At 42.1% G+C, this 24,193-nt stretch overlaps 1 protein-coding gene across 1 annotated transcript; it reads left to right on the forward strand.

Moving 5' to 3' along the window:
- Positions 1 to 2,897: 2,897 nt before the first annotated feature.
- On the forward strand, positions 2,898 to 23,771 carry zbtb47 (zinc finger and BTB domain containing 47). The gene is made up of 6 exons (XM_022744268.1): positions 2,898 to 3,039; positions 17,479 to 18,852; positions 20,598 to 20,745; positions 21,302 to 21,417; positions 22,459 to 22,603; positions 23,322 to 23,771. The coding sequence occupies exons 1-6, from the start codon at positions 3,037 to 3,039 to the stop codon at positions 23,765 to 23,767; spliced, it is 2,232 nt and encodes a 743-aa protein (XP_022599989.1). The 5' UTR covers positions 2,898 to 3,036; the 3' UTR covers positions 23,768 to 23,771.
- The last annotated feature ends 422 nt before the right edge of the window (positions 23,772 to 24,193 follow it).

A 24,193-nucleotide genomic window follows, 5' to 3' on the forward strand; every position in this document is an offset into this window, starting at 1 on the left:
AATGGAAAACATTTTTCGTAGCAGTTTTGAGCTGTAATTTCTCCTTTGTTCCAATTGTTTTATTAATGTACTATGAATGTTCAAACTTGAGTATGTTTGATTTTGGTTTTATTCAAATGGTTATGAATGTTTCCGATTAATAAATTCCACTGCATCCTGTGACCCTGTTTTTTTGTTTTGTTTTGTTTTAAATCTCACAGTGTTCAGCAGATAATACTGCAGAGATGTCAGTTTATGTCCTCAAATGTACTTGGAGTGTCTATGCCTCTACAATGGCGCCATCTACACTTCAATTCAGAACTGCAGTGTGTGTGTGTGTGTACCTGTGAAACCAATCCAGTTACCTGCAGGCTCATGTCTTTATCCTGGCAGATTTAAGTGTGTGTATTATATTTATGTCAAACACTGTCAACGCACAGACCGAATACTGACTGCGGTTTTCTGATTAAAGGATCAACTGTAATTTTTTCTATTAAATGTCATGTAATTGGAAGAATCAGATTAATTCATGACTATAATTTCACTCCCTGATCAGGGCACTTCATTGGAATAAGAAAAAAAGAAAGAGACGACTCCATTAAATTATTAATTGTACTCAGAACTAATTGAAAATTTGCTTCCCTCCTTGCTAATATTTGCATACAATTAAAGCTGCTGGTGTCTGCGCTCCTGTCTCTCTCTTGTGGAAACTTCAGCTTGCTAGAAACCAGCCACTGTCCATCAGATACAGATCCTATTGAATTGCTCCAAGTGCGGGACTCGTTTTTATCTGCAAGTGCAGGAGAGCAGGCGGTGAATACGTGTTCTGTTCAGGCTGTTTTGTATGGATGGCTTTCAGCAAAAAAAATCAAATCTGGATTTACAATACTCCCATCGTGCCACCACGCAAGAGTGGAAATGTAACGACGTGCACGCAGGTTTACACCAAAATACATTGTGTGCTGGGAAAAAAACTAATCTGATTAGTCAAAAGATAATAAAAGATACTAAAAAAGCTCTCAAACACTCTGAGTTTTCCATTAAAAAAACTTGTTTATCTTGCAATGAGTTTTTAAGAGGATCATTAAGCTTTTTGCTTCCTACGTCTCCTTTGGTTTATTTTTAATTCATAGTATGCAAGTGTATCTGTTTATATATGCAATTAAATGTCTTGTGTACATTTATCTTTAATAATAGTTGTATTTTTTAATATGCAATAAAAGGGAATAAAACCAAGCTGAGGTTTCATGAGGAAAAATCATCAGCCTGTTGACAGCCTGTTGTTTTTGGGGAATTATATTATTCACTTTTGTCGTTTTCAATTCCTCCTTGTCTGAAATGTTAAACAGCACTAGATATGAAATATTGAACGTTTTTTTGAGCGGCTGGGGCAATCCAAACCACATGATTACTTTGTTTACACTGCCACACTCTGTATCTTTAATTAAAACCCACTAAATGCTAAACATGTTGCACGATTTTTATCAGTCTGGTGGTCGGTTTGGCAGCTTCCCTGAGAGACTGTATCCACATTCATGTTGTGGGCTCAGCTGAGTACTAGACATGAAGTGATAAATGAGACCTCCTCCAGGTTGTGATCAATTTTTTTTTTCCCACCTTGTTATGAGAGTATCGACTTCTCCTCCATACAGTCGGCAGAGCCGTGAGTGATGGCAGTGGGGTCCTGAGGCCCTCGGCTGAATTACCAAACAGGAAAAGTGGGCAGTTGCCTGAGGGCCAAAAACTGTCTGGGGGTCCGGATGCTCGGGTTTTTCTGTGTGACGATTAGAGATGAAATAGTAAATTAGAAAATTAACAAGCTATCGCTGTCGCTATTTTAATAATTGATTAATTTAAAGTCATTTTTCAAGCAGAGGTGCTGAACGTTTGCTGATTCCAGTTCTTAAATGTGAGTTTGTGCTTTTCTTTGTTTTATCTTACTATAAACTTTGGTCAGACAAAACAAGACATTTGAAGGCGTCACCTAAAGAAAACAGTTAATTAAGAAAGTAACTAGCAGATAAATCGATAATGTAAAGAACTGTGGGTTGCGACCTCCTGCATGCCTTACTTAAACAAAGTACGTAAGCTTATTCGCTTTCTTAACTGACAAGTTTGATACCACTGCGTTGAGTATAAATCTTTAGCTTTAAAGGTGCTGGTAGACAGATTTTGTTACATCTGCACAGAACCAGGCTAGCTGTTTCTCCCTGTTTACAGTCTTTATGCTAAGCTAAGCTAATCGACAGCCTTATATTTACTATACAGATACCTGCGTTATAACCCAGACCCCGTCTTGTAAGGAGGCCCATCTCAGTTTGCCCCTGGGGCACCTTAGAAGGTTAATCCGGCCCTGGTGAAAAGGGGGTTAGGTGGTTTTATTTTAGTGTGTTGTTTAGTGTGTTAGAGGCATAACAGGAGTTTCTCTTTTCACATTTTGCCTCTTTTGTGGTCATATTTCTCATTGAAAAACACACATTGTGCATATTCAACAACATTTATGTCCCAGTGGAGAATCTTGACATGGAAAAAAAAAAGTTTTGACCGGGCTGCTGTGTGGCGTTTATTTCCATTTCCATTGTGTAATTTTAAAATCTGCAACATGGGAAATGAATGAACTCCCTGACCTCCGCATCTGTCTGCCCGTCTGACGTCACACTGTTGCAGGAGCGCACGGTGAGAGGAAGCGCACCCGGGTTTGCGCCATATGGCCGTGTGTCCTTCCCAGTCCTCCGCCTCACGCCAAAATAATCAAAGAACGGTACAAAGAAATGCGCCTGTCTCGCAACTCCACGTTTAACAGTACCGTGTCCCTTTAAAAACGTCTGACAAAAAGCCCATATGATCCCCGAGCTCCAATCACCAATTCCTTCTGCAAAAGCAGCCTCTGCATTTTTGTCTGTCTGAATGCTACAGCAGCACGGGGGGAAAAAGATTGTGGATAAGGCAAAAACTGAAGAAATGTGACAATCCAACGGTCATTTTCATGGCGAAGGGAAAACTGGTGCGAAAGGAGTTATTCTTGGACTCCTTTGAGCCTCGAAACGCTGGATCAAAATGGTAGGCTACAGAGGAGCGCTGCATTTTTGTTTATTTTTTTTGTCCCTATTTGATCTCTTGCAAATTTGAGCTACTTAGCAGGCCGATCAAACTTGCCACACTTCTGCCTTATTATGTGTTTGTGCCACGGGCTGTCACTGGCGTATTTCGTGCTTTGTATCCTTTGCGGTGAAGTTTGTAACTTGCCGACATGGCACAAGTTGGAAATTGAAGCTGCTGAAAGAATGCAATGGCTACAATAGCTACATTGATGCGGAGAAGGAGTTAAATTCTTTCATATCAGGGCGCTTCTGCAAAAGCCTCAGGTCGTGACTGGTGCATATGTAGACAGGATGAGTGAAACTCAACTGCCCCCTTTTTCTCCAAGCCACACAGCCAGTGCAGGACAAGTTTGTCAGGCTTTGACATTCATGCATAAATTACAGAATCTGCTCAGTGTAGTTGAACAGAAGAGTAGATGACACTCTTCTGGTCTCAATAACTTGAATGCAGGTGACACAGGTAGAGGTGAAACGGTCCTAGAGATGTAAAACATATCTATTTTGGCTGAAGCTGCATAGTACGAATAAATGCTAATGTAATTGTAGTGTTTGGTAGTAATAGTTTATTTGATAATGTTTCATTTTGTCTGTTGCTTGAGGTCAGTCTCGTTCACTTTTACAGGCTAATATCCCTTGTCACTGTGGATAACTTGCATTTTTCCATGATGTTTTAAATCCTCCATCGGCAGATAAGATTAAGATTCTGTACAGACATACTGATAGAGTTAAGGAAGTAGAGGCAGATAGTGAGGCAGACAGTCAGCTCTGTCTCCAGGGTCATGTTAGGATGCCTCATTAGGAAAGCATGTGGAGCTTGATGCAGTGGTGGAGTAATCCCAGCGCGCGTTCACATCTGGAGGCTTGGGTTAATATCTGGGTCAGGTCACCGGGGTTAGCCCTGGTGCTCGCTGGGTGGCTTCTGGTGGGAGCAAAGAGGGAGTGAGAGGGTTTGGTTTTTGCTATGTTTTCCCTCTTTTTTTTTCTGTTTGCTTTTTTTTCTTTTTTCTTTTCTTTTTTTTTTTGAGCACATGAGAGTAAGCTGCGATAAACATAGTGCAAACTGTGCTTTGCAAATGTGCGAGTGATCAGAGGTAGTGTATCTTTTGACTGTTTTGGTAAACATGCCCCAGATAATTTCCGCAATTACTTAGTTGACATCAAAAGCGGATTAGTCTCAGCCAATTTTGTTTTTGTCAATAGCTTCAATTTTAAACCCCATCAATTCAGTTATTCATGGATGTCTGAATGGGCCTGTGGGGTCAGGAGGCACCTGGACCAGAGCATCTTATGAAGTGACTGTGTTTGGAAAGTACAAATAGCTGCAAAACAACCACAAACGGACACATATAAGTGAAAAGAGACAAAAAATGACTAAAAAGAGATGCAAAACAACTACAAACAGGTGCCAAGTAAGTACAAAGAGATGCAAAAGAACTACAAAATGAGTCCGACTTGACACAAAATGACCCAAAGAGGAGAAAAGCGACCACAAAGAGACACAAAACGATGAAAAAAATAGGCGCAAAATGACAACAAAGAGGGAGACAACAAGCACAGAGAGACGCAAGACAATATATAGATGCAAAATCTCTCGCTGTTATGTTGCAAAGGTGGGAGGCCTTTTACATGTGAGTGCCGAGGGGCTCATTGTCTCATAATCCACCCATGGCCTTATTTGAATGAAAATGATTGCATTTGTCTTTCTCTTAATTTTGGTGGAAAATGTAAATCTGTCTCAGTTCCATGACCACTAAAGATGTTTATACTGTACGTTTTGGCCGCCTGAAACAGTTTAATTTCAGTCAGCATTGTGAGGTCCTGAGTAGCTCCTTCTCTGTCCTCCTCACAGGGTGCTCTGAGTTTTACGTAACTGTCTATTCAGGGCATTCCTGCCCACCCTTGACTTTGAGGCTTCACTGTCTCTGGGTGCTAAGCGAGGAAACTGTCTTTAGTCCTTGTGACAAGTGCAGCCATTCCCGAGCCCCAGCAACAAACTTCAGCAGACATCTTCGGCCCCTGGTAGGAGGCCATTCTCCTTGGAAACTCAGGCCGTACTGTAGGTGCTGCTAATTTATGCCCCTGAGATAAAGAATAGTGGACAAGCTGCAGACAGCAAAGTCAAGCTCGCTGGGCTTATGTAAGGTTTCTTTTGTTGTTGTTGGTTCAAAATGGCACAAGTTGGTTTGAAGTAAGTCAGATTGTTTTTACCCTTTAAATAAATCCACAATTTTATTGTTTCCCAGCAGTGCCTGCCAGCATCGGTGTCTTTTCATGTGGGGAAAACAGTTACTCTAATTTAACCCCTATGGCACTTTTTAAAAAATGGCTTTGAACTCCATTATCAAAGAGGCCAAACAGCTTTTTCTTTTCGTGCAGCTTGATATGAAGATTTCTATTAGCCTTTCATTGTCAGGCATTTGAAGATATTAAGAGAGTTTTAAAAAAGAGGGCCTTTCTAAAGAGTTCTTATAGCTTTTAGCTGAATTCAGGCCAGAGAGAGACTTAGGAGGAGCTTTAAAGCAGATGGGAATGAGTTTTCATGCTGTTTCCAGAGAATAGCCAAGCAGGAAAGCAGAGATTCTTGATCTGATAGTTACCACAAATATTTGTTCATACACACAGATTAACGTTTTGGTTTTATACTGGAATGACGTCCAGCTATCTGCCTAGATTTTTAAGCTCCTATCTGTGTTAACGTTGCACAAATGTTACAAAGATTACGCACAGATCCATTTGAAAAATAAACTCAAATTCTTCAACCTCAAACTTATCACTTATTTGTTCAATTTTACTCTTTCTACTTTTAAAGGAATAGCTAGACATTTTGGGAAACACACATTTGATTCCTTGCAGAGAGTTAGATAAGAAGATTGATACCGCTGTATGCTAAACATGAAGCTACAGCTAGCATCCGCTTAGCTTAGCATAAAGACTGGAAACAGGGGAGCTGCAGGTAACAAGGTCACCTAGCACTTTATGTGCAGTTTGTTGACTTTGTACAAAAAACGTACAAAAGTGTAAAAACAATAGTTTGCTGTTTCGCAGGGTTTATGTGTTGGATTATTTCTTGGCTCTCCGCAGTTGCCGGGCAACCAGTGGAGACTCCAGGAAGTTACTGCTCCCGGTCTAGAAATGGTCTTATCTGGCACATTGCGTCCCATAAGACTACAAATTGACATACTGGCAGGTGTAGTTTTGATACCGTTGAATAAACCACACTAGCCGTTTCCCCCTGTTTACATTGCTTGTGCTAAGCTAGGCTAACCTGCTTCTGGCTCTGGCTTCATATTTACAGTACAGACATTGGAGTGGTATCCATCGTCTCGTTTGACTCTCCATCAGAAAGCGAATAAACATATTCCCTAAAATGTCAAACTATTTCTTTAAGCTCATTATTCGACATTTCTCTGCCGTTCATTGATTGGTTGCGACTATGGAAAGCCGATTCCCCCCCCCCACCTCTTTTCATCCCCCGTCCTCTCTGACCTTCTCATCAAACATATCAACTGCCTCCACACAAACACAAACACAAATACACACACACACACACACACACACACACACACACACACACACGCACACAAACACACACACAAACACAGAAGGAGTATTGCCACACCAGAGAGATTCCTCTGATAAGGAGCTCTCTAGAGTCTTGTGTTAGCCTCTCCTCTCTTTGTGTCATGCTATGAAAGGGATAATGAAGATATCACAGTGTAATAGCCCACGGGTATGTCTGCACCTGCTCGCTGCCGCACATCAGAGTGATCTTTTGTCTCTAATAGATCATTTCAAAGGTGCATCTTTCACCCTTTGTGTCATGTATTTATGAGATTTTTTTCCCTTCACTGACTTTTATTTTGACACTCTTGTTTGCATTTTACAAATAGAAATATCTCTGTTTGTGCAACCCTCCAAACTCTATTGTGCCACAGGTATTTGGCATCACATCCCTGTATTTACTGATGAATCCGTGCACAGCAGGTGAGTGTGTGCGGGCCGCGTTGAGCACATGTGTGTGCGGCGCTGGCTTGGGAACAGTGTGTTATGACCCCAGCAGAGCGGTGGTGTGTGAAGCGTTGTAACGTGTGTGCGTGAGGAGGAGATGCCAGCACCACGGGCCCCTCTCTTGGCCAGGCTTCCTGACTCAGCGCTTCCTCTCCCAGCTCATTGGCCCAGACTCAAACTTCCTGGCAGAGCTTCAGTGCGAACGCTCTAACCTCATCGCTGCTGCCCCCCCACCCCCCCCACCACACCCCACCCCCACTGTCCTCCCCCCACTATACCCGCCTCCAGGCAGCTCCTTTGATTATCCAACCGCTCGTCATCTCAACTCCAGACGACCGGCGGTTGATGTCTTCTTTCAACATCACTTCTGATTGTCCAACACACACTCACACACACTGTCCTCAGCTTCACCAAACTGATAAAAACACAGTCGTCCAGTTTGTTCAAAGGACAACCCAGTAGAAAGGACTTTGCAAAATCATGCAGCTGAAGCAATCCTGCTCACGCTGTCAAATTTTAATGTACTGTACGTCGGCAAGATGCTGCTCAAGCTGTGTTCTCGTCCTTATTTTTGTTTGTGTATCCCAATTTCATGCTTGGGTAAACGCGTATCAGTTGTAGATTGGCTTGTCACCTGTGGTTGCATTAACATATAGATGGAAATGTATTTAAATCTAATGGTGAAAGCTGGTGTAGCTCCACCAGGGCAAGGCTGGGGCAAGTCCAAACTGGTAGATTAGTACAGGGAAAAGTCTGCAGTGTGGAGGGGAGATTGGATGTCTAGGATTAGAGCAGCACTAATGCTGATAATATTGTCTTTATTAATTGCAGCCAGCAGTGAATGCTGTGGTTAAGAAAGTTAAATGTTTTAATAGGCTGAGGGGAATAAAATAATTAGCTAAAGTGGTGGGAAAAAAAACTGAATAACCAGCAGCATATTTTAAAGTAATTTATGATTTGCCTATTGCTATATCTAAAATTATCCAACTGTGCATTTTACCTTACGTCTCATTCAGTTTTCATGTGTTTAGGCAATTAAGGTTGTTGAGCTGAGTTGTATGGAGTTTATTTGACTTTTTCTCCTTTGAATTTAAAAATGTTCATCAGGGCCAGGGATACAACTAACAATGATTTTAATTATTGATCAACTGAATATTTTGCCCACTAAAACAGCATTACTGTGATTTGGTATTGCAATTCTGTTAAGTTTGGGCAACTTTATGGAAGAGGCTTTTAACGGTGACAGATTTCAAACTAAAGGGACAAAATTCACGGGGTAGAGGTCAAGAAGTGCTGACTCAGCCCGGGATCCTAGGAATTACATTTGTACCGGCTCATTCCCTGCTGCACGATTCACGTCCAGTGCCAACGTCCTTTGGCAACGCAGGGAATTAATGTAACTAGGCAGAAAGTTTGGGCTTGTGGATGTGTGATATGAGTGTAGCTCATTTGATTTTCATGCAGGGAACCACATGCATATTCCATTACAAATCTGCAATTAACATCCACTCTGTTATGCTTCCACGTCTGTGACAACCAGGGCCAGAGGCATTATGTTTTTGGGGTTGTCCGTGTGTTCGTCCATGCGTACATACGTACGTTTGTGCGTCCCATGACGTGAAAGCAATATCTGAGTAATGTATTGAGGAAAATTTGGCACAAACATTCACTTAGAAGGAAGGAGGAACTGATTTTACTTTGGTTGTCAAAGGTCAAGGTCACTGTGACCTCACAAAATCTGTTTTTGGCCGAAACTCAAAAATTCGAACACTAATTATGACACAATTTAACACAAATGTCTAATAGGATGAAGTGATTTAGTGATGACATTTCATATCTAAATGGTCAACTTCACTATGACATCATAATGTTCTGCAAAAATCATTTGGACAATTTTTTTTGCTTAAAAAAAGACGACTAATCAAAATAGTTTCCAATGCATTTTCGGGACAATCACAGTTTTTGTTCAACATTAAAGGAAATACAATTATTTGTTTGTTTTATTTGTGGTTTTGATATATAGACAGATTGGTCTTTTCACATTACAGCTGTTTGATGATTTATGACAGTTGATGTTCCACCAATCTGCATCACACGCGCCACTTGTTTACTGGATTATATAATCCCATAGCCTAATACCACAAGGTGTAACTATCAGCCTTAATACCATTATTATCCGATAAACAGTGCCATCCCGGTCAGTATTAAACTCCACTATAATGTGGCTGTGCATGTGACTGTGGCGTGCGTGACCTCGGCAGTGAGTGTGCTGCCATCCGTCGCTGTGGCTCCCCCTTTAGTCATTGAACATTGATTTTTATTAGCATTTTTTTTTTTTTTTTTTATCATAGTGCTGTAATGATCACTGCGGGGCGTGTTAAAAGCAAGACCTTGTCACTTGTGCTATTACCAGTCTGGCTCGTCTGTGCAAGAGCAACATGTTTGAAAACCGGATAATGTGAGTCCCATCACATTCAGATCCCCCTTTTCATCCTTCTGCATCAGCAGTGTCATCACGCACACCGAATTTCTTTATTTCCTGTTTACTGACGTGGGCACAAATGCATAATTATGATGCAGGTATGCATGCATAGGCGTTCAGTTCAGGGTTTGCAGGAATGTGGGTGGATGTGCTCGTGCATCTGCTACTGTATATGCTTACTCCTACCTCAAGGTCAGTGCTGGGTCTCTGTGCTGATTGGATTTAGAGAGAAAAGCAGGGAGTGCAGACTGCAGACAGAGGAGAAATCTTCCACTAGACACATGGACGGATTATGAGACAACGGGCGACTGGGCATGTAAAAGGACCCCTGCCCCTCCTACATTGGCGAAAGACACCCACACCGAAAGAGATGCATAACAATTACAAATGATGTTGCCATGATGTGGTTGCGTCTTGTTGTTTGTGGTCATTTTGTATCTTTGTGGTTGATTTGTGGTCAGTTTGCACGCCTTGTGGTTGTTTTGTGCGACATTGTGGGCATTTGTGTCTCTGTCATAATTTTGCAACTCTGCGTAGTTGATTTGTGTCCCCTTGTGGTCATTCTGTCTCTTTGTGGTCTATTTGCGTCTCTTTGTGGTTGTTTTGCATCTCTTTGAAGTTGTTTTGTGTCTGTTGTTATTTTGCTTCTCTTTGTAGAGTACAAGATCTGCGCCTCTTTGTGGTTGTTTTACGTTTCTTTGTGGTTGTTTTGCGTCTCTTTGATGTTGTTTTGCATCTCTTTGTAGTTCTTTGATTTCCCTTTCCAGTAAAAAATGTTGACAGTGACTCTACAGTAAACACACAGTACAAGAGTGAGCTGCGGCCCAGGAGCCGAAGGTACTTGGTAGGCCCACTCAGTAATCCATCCACGACTAGACACAAACACTAAAATCAGGGAGACAACTTGGCAAACTGCTTTCCATCTACGCCAGTCTTTTCCAGTCTCTATTCTAAACCAAATAACACCCTACACTTTTCAACTGCCGAATCAGAGTTCTCTTCTCTGGCTCAGCATCTCTGGGACTAAACCTGTCTGTTGTTTGGCGTCAGCAGCGGGGAAGGTCTGGTGAGCACACAGAGGACACAGTGTCAGTCATTACCCTGATGACTTTTTAATGGCTGTCTGATTAGACTCCGCCAGAAATGACATGCCCTTGTCCCGTTCGGTTTGCCTGTGTTTACGCGTGAGCTGATCAATTTCCCACCACGTAAAAGCACTCTGACGTTACTGCGGGGCAAGACTTTGCTGTTGTAACGGGGTGATCTCTTTGTGGAGAGTTTGTATTCGGGCCTGTCATGCTCCGCTCTTGTCTGCACTGATGATGACTCAGGGATATGTGTGTGCATGTGCGTGTAGGGGTGGACGCTGCTCTCCTACCATCTTCATACCAGTGAGTGAGATGAGGCCTGACACGGTGCCCACTCTCCTTCCTTCGGGTGTCAGTCACGCCGAGCCCCGCACCGGGCCCCTCAGCGGGAGGCCTCGCTGCTGCGTGTGCTCTTTACTGTAGGTTGAAGCGCTCTGTGGGTGGAAGTGGCAGAGCCCCCCGACCGCCCCGCCTCCCCGCTGGGTGACAAGAGGACCAGGGCATGAGCTCATGGGATTGCTGCCTTCATGAATGTGGATGTGATTTTCTTTTTGTCCCCTGATGGTCATTTCCAAGTGGAGAGACTTCACTGTGCATATGGACAGTTTGACGTTTGGCTGGTAGCAAGTTGCAATCGTTTGTTAATTCATTTAATGAGCATTTTATGGCCTGAATGAGATTCGCAGAAGTCAGATTGAGATGAGAGAATTGCTTTGCAATACATTGTCATATTTGTGGGACAGCGAAACTGAATCAGTGCTTCAAGTAACGGTTATTTTCATTACAGATCAATCTTTTACTCCATTAATCACATAATTGTTTAGTCTATGATGTCAAAAAATAGTAAAAAAAACATTGGACTAACCCAAAACCTTTACTATAATGTAAAACGCAGATTCATTTTCTGTTGATAATCACATAAAGGTTTTGTATCGAGCAAAAAATGCAAAACATCTGGGAAATTGTGATGGATTTTTTAACATTTGAGAGATTATTAATAATCAGGAAAATAATCAACAGGTTCATCAGTAATGGAAATACTCATTAGTTGCAGTCAAAGTGAGATCTGAAATTAACTGATGATCTTGAAGGTTCATTTTTTTTTAAAAACATGTAAATAGCACTTTGACAAAAACAAATTCTCATATTTTCCAGCATTATTTTATTTCACAGTGGGTTTGATGTTTTCAAAATCACACACAAACTTCTTAGTTTTGAATAGATTCCACTGAAAGTCAATAATCGATAACATTGCTTTATTGCCCAGAAATCATAGAAGATATGTACATTTTTATTCACACTAAATTTGTCACACTCTCGTGTGTTCCATACTAGATCTGATTTTGCATGTCTACTCATGCATGATGAGATATCAGCATCAATGTGAGCCACTGAATTCAGACTTGGTGGTAACTTATCCAAAATTCAAACCATTGAATTAATTGTAAGGTATTTATGTCACAATAGAAAACACTAATATATATTGTGGTATTAATTTTGTCCATGTTCAGCTGTAGTTACACTTACGCCAGTTGGAAAAGATAAAGAGGGTGATGTAAGAGGACACTGAGTTCAGTCTGAGCAGTCTGCAGGCAGACACAGAGAAAGCTTTAACCCCCCGCAGTGTTTCCCCCCTGGGACTCCCTCCTGCCAGAATACAACCTGCCCCCCCTCGAACTATTGATGTGTCCATGACTCTGTGCTGTGCTCTGACATTGGCCCCCACTAATGGCTCAGTCTGTTCACTGGTCAGAAAGCAAACAAGACAGTCAAGGCAGATGTTGTTTAGTCCCCTGCTCATAAATCACTCATACAAACGTGTGTGCAAAATAGTGACAGGATTTGATTCCAGGAGGATGCTACGCACTCAGCTTTATTTTCACACAAGAAAAACACTGAGAAGGATGAATGTTTAAGACATTGTTCAGTTTTAGTAGGGCTACTGTCGAAGAGATTTACATGTGCTGCCCTAGCAGGAGGCCTCATTTTTACAGATAAGTGTCCACCTCATTACAGTGAACAGAGAGGGGAACGTTTTAAAATGGCAGCTCAGCGGAGGTCACGGCACATTCACAATCTGTAGCCAAGCTGCGCGGTGATGGAGATGCAGACTTTACAGAGTAGTAAATCTATATGATCATCCAGTGCAAAGGTGTTGGAGAGAAAGGGCATTCTCACCAGTGAAAGTCAAATTAGAAAGAGGGCTCTCATTCTCAGACTCGACTCCTGGCTCAGGTCCAGGAGTCGGAGCGCTGCCAAGTAGATACCACCGGCCCTAACATGGCTGAGGCTGGGTGAGGATTCAACACTCACAAAACCTACTGCTTTAAAAAAAAAAAAAAATCTACTTTTGATTGACACATTGACAGTGAGCTTGTTTTGCACCTCAGAGTCTGACCGTCACTGAAGATAACGAAAGAAAACGGCCATTCAACAGCAATAATTAGTGAAAGTTATTTCTCTCATGATTGATGTAGGCTTCTCTTGGGCCAAGCAGTAATCCTGTGCATCATCCATCACAGCTTCATCAAAACTGGATTAGCGGTGAAGTAGTTTCAGAGTTTGAAACTTTGAATTTTAATTAAAGCATTGCCATTAGGCTGATGAGGGAAGTGTTTTTAAATGCCTGATTATCTTCCCAAAATGCATCATCCTTCCGCATTTGGGCAAATTTGACATCCGACACATACTTGAGTGAAACATTTTTTTTTTTCCCCTTAAATGCCACAGCCCATTAGACCAGTTAAACAATTAATAGCTGGATTTGGTTTTGTATGAGTTGTCGCTTTTCAAAGTTTGAATGTTTGATATTTAATTACAGAGCCTCCATCTGGCCAATTAGTATAATTTTTGAATAGAAAATACAGTAAAACACGGCTGAGTCTTCAGCCTCGCTTACAGCTCTGTGACTATGAGGCTGTACTGAGCTAAAAATGCTAACATTAGCATGCTCACAATGACTGTCAGCAGGTAAAATGTTCAGCACTTTATAGTTGCTTGGTAATTAGCACCAAATACTGCTGAGCCTGAGAGGAATCTCATTAGTTTTGCAGGTATTTGGTCATAAACCTAAGTATTGGGACAAAGAATAGTTCATTGTGATGATGGTATTAGAGGGAAAGTCAGGGAGTCACCAATCTCATTAGAATAAATTGTCTAGAAAACCATGAATTCCTGTGCAAATTTTGTGCCAATTCATCCAGCAGACGGTGAGATATTGCACAGGATAAATGAACACTTTGATTTCACACTAGCGTGGCTTCATCCCTCTGAGTTTTATCAGTTAGGAGATCAGTGATTCAGCAATGTTCACCTTTTACCATTTAAAGATTTAACCTTTAACAGAAAGTGCTGCATATAGACAATGTAATGTAATGTAATGTAATGTAATGTCTTTTTAAGCTTTTTTTTTAACAATGCACCGTAAAGTCAATTTTATGGTCACGGTTTTCTCCTGTGGACTAAAATGCAGAATAACAAAATAACATTTTTATTGGATTAAAACAACCTTGAGTTGTCTTGTGAAACAGGCCCTCTGAGGCCCGATACAACGCAAGACGATCCCCTCCCACTGTTGTGTTTGGCAGATGATGAAATGATCTGCGTGGAAAGGGTGCACAGAGCTTTGATTGAAGCCCGTTTAAATGACACCTCTTGTTGGGTGCGTCGGTAATCCCCCCGCTGCGTGTTTGTCATGGGTCAGGCCAGATATGAATAATGTATTGGGGCGACATCTGACTGAGAGGCTGGTTAAAGGTGGCGCTCCCTCTAATGACAGCAAACAAGCTGTCTCCCTGACATTTCCACTGAAAGTGGGAGGTGGGGAGAAGAGGTGGGGAGAAGAGGGGGGGAGAAGGGGGGGGGGGGGGGAGTAATGACAGACAGAGATGGAGGGAGTTGGATGTGGTCTTTTCAATCCAAAGTACTCACTCAATTTGTTTGGCTACTGAATGTGATGAAATGTGACAAGACGGCTTCATCTTTGTTGCATATTGTGACAGACACAGCAGCTGCTTGGTAACTCCAACTGTTTGCTTTTGGATTAAATAGTTTTTAAAGCATCTGTCGCTCCTTCACTGAAGGAAACCCCTCTATCATTCAGCAGTAAACAGGTAACCTCTAAGAGCATTTACATGTTTTTGCTTCATTGTTTGGAAAGCAGCAACCTCAGCATTACGCAGTTACATATGTACCTTCATATATATTTTATGCCATTAAATATATATATATATATATGTAGCTAATTAATGCTAACTCCTTTAGGTGGTTGAAAAGTCTCCAGCTGACGTTTTAATGTTTCCATCTCACAAGTTTTAAAACAACAACCATGTAAAATAAATTAAAAAAATATAAATGATAATAATATAAAATAAAAAATTCGACATCCTCACGAGTTTATTTTTATTTATTTATAAAGATGTTTTCGCTCAAGGACAGTCTAGACATCTCAATCCCGAAGAGTTAGAAGAAAAAGTGTCCAGTTTTGTTTAAAGGAATATGAACCAGACTTAAGGTAACTTGTCATGGACAAACCTTTACACCACTGTTTGTATCTTCTTTATTTTGACCCTGTTGATGTTTTGAATGTGCCGAAGCTCATTCTGTAGAATTTAATCTTTGTCTGGGTTTTTCCTATTTGAATCCCAGAAGAAGAAGAAGAAGAAGAAGAAGAAGAAGAAGCTGATCTTTATCACTAAAGGAGCATAACTTCCAGTCTGCAACTTATACTTGATCTGATTAAGGCTGCAGCATTTTGCCCTTGGGCGATGTCTCTAGCCTTGCACGGAGACAACCCGATCTCCACTCGTCTCTAGCTCCGAGTCCAATTTAGCAGCTCAAAACTATGAATAAATCTAACACTCCATAATTGAATTCTTCAAACAGGCCAGATTTTCAAGGTTAGGCCTAAATGCAAATCCATTTTTCCGGTCTGAACAATGAAAAGTTATTTTCATTGATCTTAAAGAGAAAATATGTTTGGCAGCAAGGAAAGGCAAATGTTTTTATTTTTATTTAAAGGACAATAACAGTCTTTGCAGTGTGATTCATACTCATTTAGAGTTTACAGTGTAGCTACAATATAAATGCCACAATAGTTATTATCCCAAACTAAATTATTAGTTTAATCACTTGCCCCTTTCTATTTTTTCTTTGTTGTTATGTCTGATAGATAGTGAAAAATAAGCACTGTGGAGATGTAATTATGGTTCACAGTTTCATCGTCTCCAGCAACATATCCGCCCCAAACCAGGCTCATATCAATACTCTTCCTTCTCTGCCTTCGAGAGACACCTAGAATGATAAATTCCATTAATTGTTTGGAGGGTTAGTTAGTATTTATTCAGCATGGTTTCCCTAATTATTTCTCTGGACGTGTTTTGTCTTGTGCATAATTCGCCGTTCCTCAGGGACAGTGTAGTGAGTGGGTGTGCTGAGAGAGCCGGCTAATGGGAGGGAGATGGCAGTGAATACCAATGCTCAGGCCAGTCAGTCCTTGCAGAGACCAGACACTGTGTTTGTGTTTGTTGTTTGTGTGTGTGTGTGTGTGTGTGTGTGTGTGCTCGTGCGTGTGTGTTTGTGTGTACATTTCTGTTTTTTGTGCATGGTCGCACATCGCATATATGTGTGTGCGCACGCATGTGTGTGTGTGTGTGTGTGTGTGTGTGTGTGTGTTTGCTCTGTTTGCTGCTCTGTCCCCACTCACATCCCGTCTGGATCGAAACCCTGCCCTTCCTGTGCTAAAATAAACCCACCTTGGGAAGTTGAGGACCTTGCACAGAGCGCTGAGTGTTACACCTTTTGATTTTTCACTGACTCGTATCGTGCAGGATGCATGCAGACTGCGACTTTGCGCAGTGCACATAATCACCGTGAGCAAAATATCATAACTGCTCTAGGATCGAATTCATTTCAACATTATTTTTTATGTCAAATTACTTCAATTACTTTTTACTTTGAGCAGGAACATTTGACCAAAAACAAACAAGCAAATTAGTGTATGTGTATGCATCTATAGCTGTAAATGTATTTTATCTAGTTTAGTGGTTTTTTTTTCAAAGTAATATACACCACACAAATAATAACACAATAAAAATACCATAAAAACCCCAATGACCCATGGCTACATTCCTGATCCCTCTTCAAAAATGGTTTCACCATGAGTTTTAAATGATCCCATTCATTATCCGTTTTGAGTTCTGTGGGTGAAGATATTGCACATATTGATCCCCGGACGAGGGAAGACCGTCGACTGTTAAATGAAATGATACTTCTCAGTTCCGCATTGATACACCCCGAGTTACTAAGACCCTGAGGGGTTTTATCGTGTCACCAAGCACCTTAAGCGCCTGATTATATATGTATTTATGGATCAGTTTAATGTGGAATCTAGTGAAATAATAGAATATTTAGTTGAGGAAACCAATCACAAACTCTGTTGGGTAGCTCTCCTGGAGCTTTTGATCCTGTCACATGATATTAAGCGGATGGAGTTTCCCCACTTGAATGTGCTAAATGACTTTTTTTGAGCACTTTAAGGGCTCCTTATTCATGTTGGCCTAAATGTACAATTCCATGGCAAGCAGGTAAACTCCGTCTGCTGCGGAAGATTATGTGATCTGATTGAAAGAACAGCTTTTTAAATTATAAATAAATAAATAAACTAGAGTCAGCACATTTAGTTTGTTTGGCAGTGATGAGATCTGATAAGCTTCTAATCCACAATTTTAATTACTATAATATTTATTGCTGAATGATAATGAAGGCCTTTCTGTTTTAACCCTTTTCTCTGTCCCTCTCCCTCCATCACTTTCTGTTTCAGCTCATAGTGGAGAAGACCACAGACTTCCCCTCTGCTGAGTTCTCTCTGGTGGAGGATGTGGCTCTGCACTTCACCTGTTTGATGGACAGGCTGAATGAGCAGCGCCTCTTCCAGCCTGACCTGTGTGACGTCGACATCGTTCTGGTGCGTCAGCGCAGCACCTTCCCGGCCCACAAGGGCGTGCTGGCAGCCTACAGCCCTTTCTTCCACTCCCTTTTCGCCCAAAGCAAACAGCTGCGGCGGGTGGACCTGTCGTTGGACGCCCTGACCTCGCAGGGCCTGCAGCAAATCCTCAACTTCATTTACACCTCCAAACTGCTGGTGAGCAGCCGCACTGTCCGCGACGTGCTGAACGCAGCTACCCTGCTTCAGATGAGCGACATTGCAGCCTCCTGTCGCGACCTCATCAGCAGCCACTCGCTGAGAACCACCTGTGTAGATATGGCCAATCAGGAAGGGCTCGGCAGCAGTGACCCGGCTGCTGTAGCGATCCCCCCCAGCCAGCTGTACCGGGAGATCAAACAGGAGTCAGAGCTAGGCAGGGTGTACACAAGGGAGGGCAGCAGCCCATTTTCTGTTAGAGTGGAGGAGGCAGGAAAGACGCCCTCCCAGCAGAAGCAGTACTACCAGAAAGAGGAGGGGACAGGGGGCGGGGCTGGCACAGGTGCTTTGTGCAAAGTAGAAGGTAATGGGGAGGAGTCAAAGACCGCAGATAGCCACTCCTCCTTCAACAGAGATCAGATCATCGTTGAAGTCAACCTCAACAACCAGACCCTTAATGTGTCGAAGGGATCAGAGGGCAAATCGGCTACCACCACAGAGACAGCCACCATGTTTGGCCGTTGCCATGACAACCAGAGAGATTCAGAGGATGATGAGGAGAATGAGGCAGAGAATGATGATGCAGTTGAAGAAGATGAGGATGACCTGAAGAGGGGAGATATACTCGGGCAGAGCAGCGAGGAGGAAGATGAAGAGGAAGATGAAGAGGAGGAGGAGAACACCCTAAACATTCCAGGCTTGGAGCAGACGGCCATAATGGATCGACCTCGACGCGGCACCAGGGCCTTAGCCATGGCGGGAACCACAGCGTCCATGCGGCAGACACTGGCAGAGGCCACGCGGGCCAATCAGCGGCCGGGTGGGAAGAGGACTCTGGATGCAGAGGGCCTGGGCCAGAAGGTGAGGCTGGAGGAGAAGCAACATTTCCCGTGTAAGAAATGCCCTCGCGTCTTCAACAACCGCTGGTATCTGGAAAAGCACATGAACGTCACTCACAACCGCATGCAGATCTGCAATAACTGTGGGAAACGCTTCCTGCTGGAGAGCGAGCTGCTGCTGCATCAACAGACAGATTGTGAGAAGAGTATCCAGGTATGATGCAACATGATGATGAAAGCACCCCACACCCCACACACACCCTTCACACACCCCCACACACACACACACTTTATTGTTTCCTCAACATTTACAGTTTCACGAAAGCTTTTAAAAAATTTTTTATCTTAGCAGCAAAATCAGATTATTTCAATGTAATCGCTGAAATCAGTTGATTTGATTTGTGGGATGAAGTAGATTAGTGCAATTTTTTTTTCCATAAAGTTCAACTTGTGTGAACTGACACACAAATTTGCACAATTGACCAATATCAAGCCATCTCGACTGTGCTGATCTCCGAGGAAACGAAAAGCCAGAGTCCAAAATAAAGGGCGTCATTGTTGCTAATGGCTGTGTTGCACCATTCACTTCTCTATTTAACCCTCTTTCTGAGAGTAAACGGCTCCACTGAAGAGATGTGGTTTTGCAGGCAGTTATAAGACAGAAGTCAGTGGCACAAATACATCTTTGTGAGAAAAAAAACAAACAAACTGTGTGAACTTAGTGCTAAATGACAGTTAATGAGCTAATTAGCCAGTTAGGAAGCTTGTTAGCTCCGAGCACTTTTTCTCCTCCTCGTCAATAAAACTCCTTATTGACTAAAATGATGTACAACCCTGCGTACAAAATGCCGGGAGATGTAAACAGCCAAGTTCAAAGAAAATGGAAAGAAGCGAGTGATTGTGAGCGACTGGTCAGCCCCAGCTTACCAGCTTACCAGCTATAGGCTCTTAGTAGTTTGCTAACAGCTAGCCCCGGGACTGGTTACTATGTCAACAAGCTGTTGCAGATGAATTTCTTCTTTACCACTTTCTGGTGTGACTGGGATTCTACGGGTACAATTTAATTTCCTTACTATTTTCTGCCCTGGGTTTTGCCTCTGTGGCTATATACAGGCTGCCCTACCACACCGATTGGTGGAACAAGTTGGAGCTGTGTACAGCCAGACACAAAGCTCTAAACACGCTCCTGTGGGATGAAAAAAATATCTCACACCTCCTCCGCATGTTTTAGGGAAAACATTGAATTTATGTTCTGATTTAGAGGCACAATATAATAATTATAATATGTTCCTACAAAAGATAACTAAGGCTGTGTTTTGATTCAAGAATTATTATTTGGTTAAAGCAAGAGTCAGTAATGAAACAAAACATGATTTTAGTTGGGTTATTAAAAATATTGCACAGCTTTTCTCATTGTTCAAGCATCATTATTGCGGGAGGAACAGTGACCAGTTTTATTCTGTAAATGCAGGAATAATATGGTTTCAGCTTGTATATGTCAATTTTATTTTTTTGTTGGCTTCATTATGCCAACCTCTCTCCTAACACAAATGTGTGTTCTTTGTTGTACAAGTAGTTTCAGCTTTTAAAGTATGATTTAGTCACTAATTAGAATATGCACAGTTGCAATCATGTAAATATATTGAAATTGATCAGAGTCACTTACTCAGTCAACTGGCAGTCAGTAATAATAAATTCTCCGTACCTCCACTATTACCCCTCTGCACTGAGCAGCTGGACTCCTGCTGTGGTTCTGAAGATCATTTGCCGCTTTAATCTTCTGACTCTAATTGCTTTTTTTTTTTTTTTTCATACAGTGCACACTCAAGTACCTGTGTAAGCACACACACCTGGATTGTATTTCTAAAGACTATTCCAGATAATGACTCTCTTCATATCTCATGCACAAATAGCTCCAGTGCTAACTGTATTTTTGCGCTCTCCTCTGCTTTGTTTCAGTGTGTGACGTGTGGCAAGGCCTTCAAGAAGCTGTGGTCGTTACATGAGCACAACAAGATCGTCCATGGCTACGCTGAGAAGAAGTTCTCCTGCGAGATCTGTGAGAAGAAGTTTTACACCATGGCTCATGTCAGGAAGCACATGGTCGGTGAGTGGCGGTGATATCAGCGATTCTGGTTGGTCACTTGGTTCCCGTGTGTTACTTTAGGCTTCCTTTGCTACATCCCACTGATTGTTGTGCAGGATTTGTTTTGGGTGTTGCTTTCCTTTTCCACTTTTTGGGGAGATAAGCATCTTATTTCCCAAGCGGTCTTACCTCATTACTTGTGTCCATCCATGTTTCTACAACTGAGAGTTAGTATCAAGTACAGTATGTCACTGAGTCCTATTTATTATTTCTACTGAAGGAGTGACTTGAGAGTGGAAACTTCAGAGGAAATGGCTTATTTACTGACGAAGACACATCCATAGTCCTAAGCACCGTAATTAGCCAATGACATAGCATCTCACTGCTGTGCTGTTTTAGGGAAGCAGCTTGCTTATTTGTCCTCCTGCTGCTATTTGATGTTTAGTGGATCAATATTAAATACCATTCACCGATCTTGTACTGTGTGTGTGTGTGTGTGTGTGTGTGTGTGTGTGTGCGTGTGTGTGTGTGCTGTGTGTGTGTGTGTGTGTGTGTGTGTGTGTGTGTGTGTGTGTAGCCCATACGAAGGATATGCCGTTCACCTGTGAGACGTGTGGGAAGTCGTTCAAGCGCAGCATGTCCCTGAAGGTTCATTCTCTGCAACACTCGGGAGAGAAACCCTTCAAGTGTGAGGTTTGAGCTCCTTTTATACGCTGCTGCTCTCCACTTCACTCACATGAAGAGTTTCGCTCCAAACTGTCATATCCACCAGTTTAAAAAAAAAAAAAAACCCTGTAATTTGTTAAATTATTGGTGTTTGGGATGTAATTAGCATTATATTGGTGTCTATGGCCTTTGCTTATGAAATGGGGGGAGGGATCCAGATGTGCTGATCCAAACAGGTCAAAGTAAAAAACATTATCATTAACAAGTCATATTAGCTCACTTTATATACAGGGAATCTCATTAGGCAGTTAAACTGTCAATATTGATCGGTTTCTGGCATCATTGTCACTATACACTACACTACCTTGTGAATGTGGCTTTAGTTTTTTGCCGGATTCATGTGACCTGGGAACGTTTGATAGAATAACCTCACTGCTTGAAAGAATAGTGTGACATTGTGTGGTTAGCCTAGCATAAAGGCCAGAAACAGAGGGAAACAGCTGGCTTTGTGCAGTGGTTGAAAGATGTGCCAACCGTCTCCTGGCTGTAGCTTCGTATTTACAGATATGAGAGCGGTATTAATCCTCTCATCTAACTCTCTGCAAGCGGAGTGTATTTCCAAAAAATGTTGAACTATTCATTTGAAGCAAAGACTTTGAAATGTTCTTGTGTTCTGAGCGATTTAAAGGTTTGAAACTCACATGACACATGTTTTCTGAATAGCGTGAATGCTTGTGAAATTGGAGTGATTCTCACATTTTATAGTTATATAACTCAACATGTGTAATACCCATAGTACAGTTTAAATTTCACAGCAAGGCCAAAAATAAGCAGCGGTGACCCAGCAATACATTTTATTTTATTAGTGAAATCTATCAGAATGTGTCTTGCAGAGCTTCTCATTGCTAAGACTCAAAATAAATTTGTCCCAAAAGAGACTCACATTTCTGAATGTCATCTATTTCTTGCAATTTAATTTTGCACTCCAACTGTAATACCATTCATCATGTGCTCTTTCGACTACCAGTTCTAACAATTTTGCAAACTGTTCACTGTGTGCCATTTCAGAACTGTAGTGAGCGCTTCCAGTATAAATACCAGCTGCGCTCCCACATGAGCATCCACATTGGACACAAGCAGTTTATGTGCCAGTGGTGCGGAAAGGACTTCAACATGAAGCAGTACTTCGACGAACACATGAAGACACACACTGGTGACTCACCTCTTGTAGTACTTTTTCTTATCTTTGAGAGTTCGTTGATGCTGAATCACAAAAGAGCGACGTATGCCTCAAACTGGCATTCACAGATTTATTTCTTTTTTAAATTAAGACAATGGAAACAAGCTTATTAGCATATTTTCACCATGTAAAACTGACATAGCAAGCTTTTTGCAACAGTTGCTTATTTAAACATCCAGCATCATTTGAAGATTTGTTTTTGCCACCCAATGAATGTAAGTACAAAATTCACCCTCCTTTTAGCTCCTTTTTTGGTCTCTACCAACTCCTGAGAGAAATCTATGGCTCTTTAGCTGCTAAAAGCTTCACTTTTCACCAGCTAGTTTCTAACTTTATATGTCTGCCTTTGGAAGTGTACTGTGTGGTTTTTAGTGCTTATATTGCAGAAAACAGCTGCCTGCTGCAGCAGGAAATGGCAGAGTGGTGAGTTTGAATCAAAACAGTAAAACGTCTGACCATAAACAGTCAGCTGAAAGATGCTAAAACACACCACAGAGCTGACAGACTCTGGGCTTAGGTGATCATTTTCTTTGGATTCGTCAATATAACCAATCCCTGTCACAATACACCTACTCATTTGATCCATTGTTGATATAAAAATATTGATTATAGAAACTTTTCGATTTTATGCTGTGTTGAAAATGTATTAGGAAGCTGCGTTTTTCAGCTCTTTGTGTTCCTCTTTCTGCAGGAGAGAAGCCGTACATCTGTGAGATCTGTGGGAAAAGCTTCACGAGCCGGCCCAACATGAAGCGCCACCGCCGCACCCACACTGGAGAAAAGCCGTACCCCTGCGAGGTGTGCGGCCAGCGCTTTCGCTTCTCCAACATGCTCAAGGCCCACAGGGAGAAATGCTTCCGTGTCAGCAACCCCATGGTTACAGACGGCAACGACCCCCTCGGCCTCGACCAGCCCCTGGCCTCGCCTGCCGTGGACTCTTCCGGTCAGGTCCAACTGGGGACAGTGCTTCCCGCTACGTCTGTGACCACACCCGCTGCTGCCTCTAGCCCCCACCCCCTCCACGGCACCCAGTTGTCTCTCCCACTGCTGCACCCCATGGGGGGGCTGCCTCCCACCCCTCATTTACCCCCACCACCTCCCCTGTTCTCTGCCGGTAGGATGAACTCCAACAACTAACAAATCTCTCTAGCATTGAAAGCACTTTGTTATTTTTGTTTTACCGTTTTTCTTTGAGCTTTTAAGAGGACTCAGCGGGAAAAGTGATGTACCTCAGTGACATTTACACCGAGGGGAAAAACTGATTGAAGGCTACATGGAGGCCTCATAAAAAAAAACACATACACCTACCACAATAAGAGAGTTATTTTTTACTCTGTTGAATACAATAGATAACCTCAGTGTCCAGTAGGACGTATCGTCATCACTCTTCTCGTGAATTTCATAACTCTGTCCTGGTTTCATTTGGGATTTTCTGACACCACACACATCTCTCCAGAGCCTTGCACAATGCGTTGATTGTAGCATCTTTTACAAAGTGGGACGAAGCGTTTCCTAAATACTCACTCATACGGGGTTCATCGGTCAAGTGAGAACCACACCATA

This window comes from Seriola dumerili, unplaced genomic scaffold (genome assembly GCF_002260705.1).
Source record: "Seriola dumerili isolate Sdu_G_001 unplaced genomic scaffold, Sdu_1.0 BDQW01000079.1, whole genome shotgun sequence".
Classification (NCBI taxonomy): domain Eukaryota; kingdom Metazoa; phylum Chordata; class Actinopteri; order Carangiformes; family Carangidae; genus Seriola; species Seriola dumerili.